The sequence below is a fragment of the Mytilus californianus genome, unplaced genomic scaffold (genome assembly GCF_021869535.1).
Source record: "Mytilus californianus isolate M0D057914Y unplaced genomic scaffold, xbMytCali1.0.p SCAF_13, whole genome shotgun sequence".
NCBI classification, from domain to species: domain Eukaryota; kingdom Metazoa; phylum Mollusca; class Bivalvia; order Mytilida; family Mytilidae; genus Mytilus; species Mytilus californianus.
The window spans coordinates 19,023,665-19,032,395 of record NW_026262615.1 but is presented as its reverse complement, the minus strand read 5'-3'; the positions used below and the strand labels follow the sequence as shown (position 1 = coordinate 19,032,395).

General features: G+C 31.7%; 1 protein-coding gene across 1 annotated transcript; it reads right to left on the bottom strand.

The window, feature by feature from the left end:
* Window positions 1-3,088: 3,088 nt before the first annotated feature.
* On the bottom strand, window positions 3,089-6,376 carry LOC127723889 (growth hormone secretagogue receptor type 1-like). The gene is made up of 3 exons (XM_052230605.1): window positions 6,223-6,376; window positions 4,301-5,085; window positions 3,089-4,232 (listed from the first exon to the last, which is right to left on the bottom strand). Exons 2-3 carry the CDS (start codon window positions 5,071-5,073, stop codon window positions 3,869-3,871), a joined length of 1,137 nt encoding a protein of 378 aa, XP_052086565.1. The 5' UTR covers window positions 5,074-5,085; window positions 6,223-6,376; the 3' UTR covers window positions 3,089-3,868.
* Between the last annotated feature and the right edge of the window lie 2,355 nt (window positions 6,377-8,731).

Below are 8,731 nucleotides of genomic sequence, written 5' to 3'. Positions count from 1 at the left end.
CTGCTATTTGGTCGGGTTGTTGTCTCTTTGACACATTGCTCATTTTCAATCTCAATTTCATTGTGGTATTCAGAGGTCCTGTTCAAAATGCTTTATACATGTATATGCAATATTCCGTGATAAATTTCTTAACTTTAGTAACAAATTTAATATGTAATGAGTAGCTTTGAGGTGCATAATGCACTTTTATCATGACTAATTAACTCCATTTGACATAGTGAATTTGTTAATAAATAAAAATATCAATTTGTTTGTACTGACAGTAGACAGTAATAATAGAATAATAAAATGATAAAAAAATATATATATATGCGTTTTGTTAAAATATACTTTTTCACTTTTTTGGTCTTTTGGAAATTGTTGTTTGAGCTGTATTTAGACCCCTCTACCAAGAAATTTGTTTTACATGCACACGTATAAAAATTGCGGTTTTTATCCAACGCAATCATAGGTTTGAACGTTGTTTTCAATTTAGACTTGTATATATATATATGATCCGTTCATCCTATTTCGACTCTTCAAAAGGCAATAGTCTATCCTAAATTGAGGTAAATTATATGGCCTTCCAAATACCGTTTCGATTCCTAACATCACTGAAGAGACATTAATTGTCGAAATCCGGATATGGTGTACCAATGTTTGCACCTCATGTTTGCGGTAAACCATCTTTTCCGCAAGTTTTATTTTTTTCTGTTTGGTATTAAGATTAATAATTAAGATCCATTTTGTTCCATCTGGTGATCCGTTTATTTGGCAATCGCCAATGGCAGCCAGCAGGGTTTAAGATCATCCGTTGTTCGACCTGCTAGTCAAATGCGTTTTGTTAAAATATACTTTTTCACTTTTTTTGGTCTTTTGGAAAATGTTGTTTGTGCTGTATTTAGACCCCTCTACCAAGAAATTTGTTTTGCATGCACACGTATAAAAATTGCGGTTTTTATCCAACGCAATCGTAGGTTTGAACGTTGTTTTCAATTTAGACTTGTATATATATCTATATATATATAAATGAAGCAATATTTCTAACTCTGCTATTATTAGCGATGTTCCTTAGGAATACTTTTTTTTAAGATACAAAAAAAATATTTAGGGGAATTAAAAAAGGTCAAAGAGTTACGAGAACACCATGGCCAAATATAAAAAAAACAACAGACAAATAACAGTTAACAAACTCTACGCACACTTATCCATGTATTTATAGCATTCTTAGTTCAATATCTTTGTATATGAATAAAATATTGACAAAAACGAGTGAGGACAAAATTAAATGTAATAAAGTAAAAGAAAATAACGATTCTTAAATTTCGTGCCTCTAAAGCGTTTTCTGGATTTACTTTTCATCAGAAACTCTCAAACCTAAACATGTGAAAGCCAGGGATGTAAAACTTGTAGACACGTTAAGGTCTTCATGACCAAAATGGACATAAAATAATAGTAATATTCATCTCAGGTCAATTTTTGATGAGAGAGTCTGAACCTTAGTTTCGTTTTAATTTTCTTAATTATTAAATAACCATGAATTACTGCCCAAACTTAATGCTTTAGATACATTTGTATTGTTAATTGAACGAAATATTCCTATTAAAACAAAATAAGAATTTTTTGTATAGACTTGGTAATGACTTCGTTTTCTTTTGTAAATTTTGTAGGAAATAACTGAAACAAGGAAGATTATAGTTCTTGGTAATCTTTTAAATGCAATCAAAATAGCTTGATCAAGATATCAACATACGGGAAATGTACACTTAGTTATGAAAATTAATATCCTGATGATAAAGTTTACATACAATGTGGTTTTTTCTCACAATTTCAAATTATCTATTTCATGAATTAACTTACATCCAAATTTGTTATTAATGTCATTTCAGGAGTTCCAGTTATGTCTATATGTAATTAAAGATTGAACAAAAGAAGAGCAGAACATACAAAAGGGATATTCAAACCAATAAGCCGGAGACAAACTTTACAACGCCATAGCAGAAAACGAAACACGACCAATAGACAAACAACAGTCTGCAAAATACAACATAAAAAACAAAGATGCAGAAATATGAAGCCCACCAAAAACCTGGGGTGATCTCATGTGCTCCGGAAGGGTGAGTGGATCCTGCTGATTTTTTTTTCAAGGCTGGCGGTTACAATACATTTTCGAAAAAAGGTAGAAAATACACCTAGGGGCAATCAAAAATCATAAATCCAATAAAAAACTGACAACACCATGGCCAAAACAGACAATAAAACGATATGAGGAAAAACAGTTATAACAAACACTACATAGAAAATATCGAGCAACACGAACCCCACCACAGACAAGGGTGAACGCAGTTTGAAACATATATATCGGTTAACCAAATCACGGTGGTGTAGGTAACGTCTACGACTGGAGGACTTCAACTTAACCACTTGGGACCCTTAATGCAATTGCTTTCGGAAAGGCCTGTAAGCCACAACTATCTTTCAAAGAATTCATGATATGAAACGTAAGCTCTGGAATATCATATCAACTTGGAGATATATAATACCAGGTACTCCATGCTGCTTGAATGTTGCTACATGAAAATGGAAAGTTCACTTTTGGAAGTTGAAATTATCTCTTTTGCCTAAATGTTTATTTCTCAACCGAGCCTCGTATACAATTTCTAAATGTTACACGAGATATGAGGCAAACCTAACGGTATCTGTGGTATGATTCATTGGGCCATATAGACGCAGTCTAATTCAAAGTTTAGCTCTTAAATTTGAACAAAAGCATAAATCACCCGTGAATAGTTTCTTTACACCTTTCACATTTTTATAGTGTTTCTTCAATCCTTTATTGACTACATACATATTTTTAACGTAGAACAGATAAAAGTTGCTTTGCAGATGGAAGATTGTTAGGCAACTGCATGTATGGGTTGTTATGATTGGCTGTGATTTTGGCTGTTTGGCTGTTTACCTGTTTGTCGTTTCGTGTTTTTTTTTTGGCATTGTGTTGCCTTTTTCTTCTATTTAATGTATGTAATTGCTCCCTTGGTATTTTCTCCTCCTCATTAGTTGAAATTTAAAATAACCATGAAACAATTTCGTTATTGTCCAGGATTTCCGCATCACGTTTCCTCTTAATTTCACGGAAATTGCACAATACGAATATTTTTTCGACTGGGCAAAAAAGATAGTCGGCAGATGTTGAGCTTTTGATTGATTTATTATTTACCCAAATGTCAGGTTGGTGTATGTAAATTTATTTTTTAGATTTAACGTCATTCCACTACATCACGTCTATAAGTTTGTCTAATTCTTTAAGTTCCTCATTCACAATTTCTTCTTTTAATATACTTCGCACAAAGAAAAGTAAAAATAAATATACGTCATCTAGGACCGCCTATTTGTGGGACAGCTTTCTGATTAACACTAATGACCGGTGCTCCACTGATTGCTAGATAATGTTTGTATTGGATATCTTTTTATAAGATGGATTAAAACTATGGTTAAAGAATTATAAACATGAATGTTGAATGCGATTTATTCTTTTACTACAGGAATGAAAAGTAATAGGGTCAGTGTAGGAATTTAGTACGTATTTACAGTGCTTTTAAACAAAGCCGTGTGAATGACCTAAACATTTCGCATGACCATATGTTTTGATTGATGCTATTAATGTGGCTACATGTGTACTTTAATGAATGACATATGGAAGCTTCAGATTTCTAAAGGTAAACAAGGTAAAAAAAATAATTCAAGAAAAAGGTTTACATTGAAGTCAATGGGAGATTTTTTAACACTTTTGGTTCGAGCGTCACTGATGAGTCTTATGTAGACGAAAAGAACGGCTGGCGTACAATATTTTAATTCTGGTATCTAAGGTGAGTTTATTTATATGATTTCATTAATTTCTACAACATAGTTGTTGGCATGAGGACCTAAAGACAGTATCAAAAACCAAATATATGACAGGATTAACAACAGTATTGAGAAGATGTCCTCTGTAAACACATAAAGCTATGACGTATTCCGTATCCGTTAAATTATCCCAGAAACTAGCTATAGCTGATTCTATAATCATCAGTGCAATTCTAGGAAGATAAGAAATACAAGATAGTATTGTTATAAGAAAGAACATGATAGAGAATCGATGTTTGCGCGTAATAAGGCAGATAATTCTGACAAATTTTGATTGATGTCCTGTTTGGATTGCAGACGATATATGCCCCTTAATATCTGATCCTCCATTAGTGTTCTCTTGTTGGTTGCTTTTCGTCATTGAAATCATCTTTGAGCTGTTAGATTCAGTTTTGTCGACAGAATAATCAGCATCTGTTAATTGGATATATCTGTTTGAATTGTATTTCCTGAACTGTGTTGTGCTCTGACGTTTAAAGAGTGTTTATTTGGTCGATAAGTATTTCTCCTCCTGAAAGATTCTTGTCTGTATATTATACGAAGTATCAAGCAATATAATATGATGAGTGCAAAAATCCCAGACAAACACATCAATAACAATGTAACTGAATACCCAAATAGAAAATATCGATTCACATTTGGCACAGCTCCGCAATTATATCCCGTAATTGTTCTGTTTTCGTATTTCAAAACAACCTCATCTTCGCCGTACAAAACCAAACAGGGTACTGATATAACAATTGAGCCAATCAAGATTGATATAATAGTCAATCGTTTACTTCTCAGGCTCATGGAAGAGTTCAATAGTCGACTGACCTTGATATACCGTTGCACAGCAATTGCTAATAGCAACAGAGCCGAGCTCAAGGAAATCGATTGGTGTAAAGTCCAGATTAATTTACATATTAAGTCATTTCGAAAATTAAATGGATTAAAGTTCATAGAAATCGAATGTGTTGCTCCAATGCTACAGGCGATCATATCAACCAAAGCTAAACATGGAATGAAATATCTGTCATCTGTTTTTGATTTAAGTTTAAATTTATAAACGAACAAAACCAAACCATTACCGACTAGACTGGCGAGTAGGAACGCAAATATAAGTACAGTATTTGGTATCAATGACTTAACCTTAGCATTATTCAGTTCTTCCAGATATATGTTGCTGAGGCTTTCGTTTGAAATAAACATCTTTCTTGGAATCTACAGATATAAATTTATAGAATACATATTTTTATAAAATTTTCTTCAAACAAACTTTTATCGCAATTACTTTATTAAATGTAAATAGGTACTACATGTAACTAATTCACATTTGTTAATATTGCTGATTCATTCTAATCATATGAATTCATTCCAGACAACATTGATCGATCTATATTTTTTCTTAGCACTACAAACATACATGAGGGTCTGGATTGGGTTCACAGAATAGAGAATAATGGGCAAAAAATGCAGAATAAAGGGGAAGCAATATAAAGAATATAAAAAAGGCCAAAAAAGTTACCAAAAAAATAAGGAATAATGGGGCGCTTAAATATAATGAATAAAGAATAAAGATAAAAATACAGAAAAATCTCTGAAGAATTAAAGAAAAAGAATTGAAGAACCCTCCATCCAGACTCTCATACCTAACTTCTGTCCAAATATTTCAAAACTCTTCTTATTGATACATGATTTTTCGTATAGATTAACATTCATTTTCCCCCTACATTTCGAACGTAACAAAACTCAATATGTTTTACATATTCATATATCAAAAACATGGGAAAGAAGTCATTTACAAAAAACATCGTTATTTTGAACTTCAACGACTAATCACAAGTTAAAAACCCGTGTGATGTCTTTCACGTTTTATCTTTTGGCCATTCACAGTTTGCCTTTTTGCATATGTCTTTGTCGTTATTATTAGATATGAAGGCATTTTTCGTAAGTGTTTCTCGTTTCTCGTTTTTTATATAGATTAGACCGTTGGTTTTCCCGTTTGAATGGTTTTACACTAGTTATTTATGGGGCCCCTTATAGCTTGCAGTTCGGTGTGAGCCAAGGCTCCGTGTTGAAGACCGTACTTTGACCTATAATGGTTTACTTTTATAAATGTTGACTTGGATGGAGAGTTGTCTCATTGGCACTCATACCACATCTTCTTATATCTATTTACCTCCTTGTCATCTCAAGAGATCAATAGTTTACTAACCGTAGTAACCTATTTTATTTTATTTTTCAATTATAATTCTATTTTTCCGAACAGAGAAAATTGTTATCACTTAGACGAAAATGTATATGTCTTTGTGAATAGATGAACATAGGATGCTGATCATTAAATATAAAGGTACCTACCTCCTTGTCATTCGTTTATTTTTCAGACTCATGAAAACGTTTTATAGTCTACTGTCCTTAGTATACCAGTTTTTTCTCTCTTTCAATTCAATTGTTATATTTCTCCGAACAGAGGAAACTGTGATCATTTTTTAGATTGCTCATGTTGCAATGAACGAAACTGTGCAAGCAGGAAACTTCTATTCATTAACTAAAATAATTTTATTCGGTTAACAACAATTTAATTTTAGTTTGATTAACATCCTTTTCAGATTGATAAGATTAAGAGAACTTCCGTTTTCTATCCTTTACTTCCCGATATTGTATTTGTATATTATTATCATACAGTTGTCATGGTATCATTTTGATCAGATTTTATTATTTTTGTGAAATTCTTAATTTCAGTAAAAATTAGAAAAGTTCTAAGTTTAAAGCAAATAATTTTTAGTTCAATATTTTATTGCAATTTTGGACAGACATTTTAATAGCTTTAGTTTGGTTTTCACACAAACATATTTCCTTTTAGTAAGCCTTATTTGTTGTATATATAGATTACGTAAGAAGTTATTGGACAATGGTCAGAATGTGTTGACAGATATGATTTTTAAAGTGAAGCCGACATGTAATAAGATGTATTTCGGATTATTTCTATTGTTAATGTCCGGCTCAAATATGGTATAGAGTAAACATTGATAGCAAGATTACATAAGTAATTAAGATATTTTTTAGTCATACACGTCACCTATGACCCCACCTATTTTCTGTCAATTAGACTAAAGTTGTCATGGTTTTTGATTAAATGATAATTTTGATTGGACAACCTGAAACAGTCCCCAAATTCGAATCTAAAAAGTTAATTCCAAAAAGCGTCACTTTTACATGCGCTCTTTGGTAATAAAGACATAAAACTATTTCAAGTTTTATTGAATATTGTTTCAGGTAAGCAAAGTTAATTTAATTTTGTTAAATATGATTTAAAGCATTCAGTTTAAAGGTTTTCATTACCTAAAAGTAACTTCTGATAAAGTTATTAATTTGCTCATGCTTTATTCTTTTTGAAGAGAAATAGAATTTAATTTTCCTTTTTGTAAAATCTTCATGTTTAGCATTTTCATAGTTATTTTATTTAATAAGAGTTTTCATCTTTTATTATCTTATAAAGGAGTTAATTATAAAGATATTTTCTTTATGCTATAATTGTAAATAGTTGTAAATTATGTTTTTTATAAGAAAAGTCTTTGTTTCTGATCGGAAAATTGGTATACTTATTTTATCTGTTTTTATAGTTATTTATAACATCCGCCTGTTTTGTCGCACTGACAAGAAATAATAATTCACCTTAAAGTTACTATTGCATTGAAGTTATAATGTTTCCAATGGTAAGGTCTTATTATTCAAAAGCCTTTTTAGGTATGATTTCTTGATGTGCAATTTATTTGACATGTTATTGTCAGCAAACACATGGTTTGTTATTTTTCTATAAATAACACGTTATTTAGTAAACTTATTTTTAGCAAGTATACATGTAAGGCATATATTCCATAGCTAGTTCCCCACAACAAAGTATTATATAATTTTCATTGCGTAACATGATTTCATGATAGAAAGTTTCTATTCTGCAATTGTTCCCCCCTTTTTATTGTGTAAAGAGTTATCCCCCTTAACAGATTAAACAAGAGTTATCCCCCTTAACAGAGAAATGGTTAGATAAGTAACCTCATTGTCTGAATTGGAGTTTCATAAGAAAGATGTTTATATTATTCCTTTATTTAATTCTCAGTATTTAGAATAAAGTTTATCCAAATACCTTAAAATGCTCTACCATGTTTATATTTGAATGTTTAGAATATTTATGCAAAAGACATGAGATGTTGCTCATACATTAAGTATTGCGATATGCATTATGTTCATGTTTCAGAATATTTATGAAATATTTAGTTATGATAGGTCTATTGCATTATCTATTGGCATTATACTTGCATTATTATATTGATTTATACTTATGAATATTGTTTGTCATTTTATATTATAATTGCTATTATAATTAGACTTTTACATGCGCTCTTTGGAAATAAAGACATAAAACTATTTCAAGTTTTATTGAATATTGTTTCAGGCCTTGGCTCCAGACATCATAAGTCGTCAAGGTGTAGACCCCGTTGGTACAAGACCAATTCCAAGCATACTACCCAGAAACCCAATTCTGACAACTGGTTGGAGGACTAAAAGATCCCAAAGATTTAACGTATGTACTGGTTGAGATCAAAGAACATCAATATGCCTGCACCAAATAATGCTACCACTAATGCCACAGACAATGAACAACCGGAAGAGATAGTCAACACAGCCCCATTACCAACAGCCACAGCAGGTACCTCATCTAACACTGTGAACACTGGGCCACACATAATACCACCACCACCAGGTTTTGCTAGTAACCATGGTCACAGATACCATGTGAATTTCGAGTCGTTTAGTGGTAGGGGCAATGCCACAGAATTCTGGGCCATGTTTATGGCATTTGTAACAT

Bases quoted from the DNA above. Each gene is read 5' to 3' on its own strand.
- LOC127723889 (XM_052230605.1), bottom strand. From the start codon at position 5,073: ATGTTTATTTCAAACGAAAGCCTCAGCAACATATATCTGGAAGAACTG. The intron at 4,233-4,300 runs ACAGATGCTGAT...AATGACGAAAAG, and splicing joins CAAACAGATATATCCAATTA to CAACCAACAAGAGAACACTA.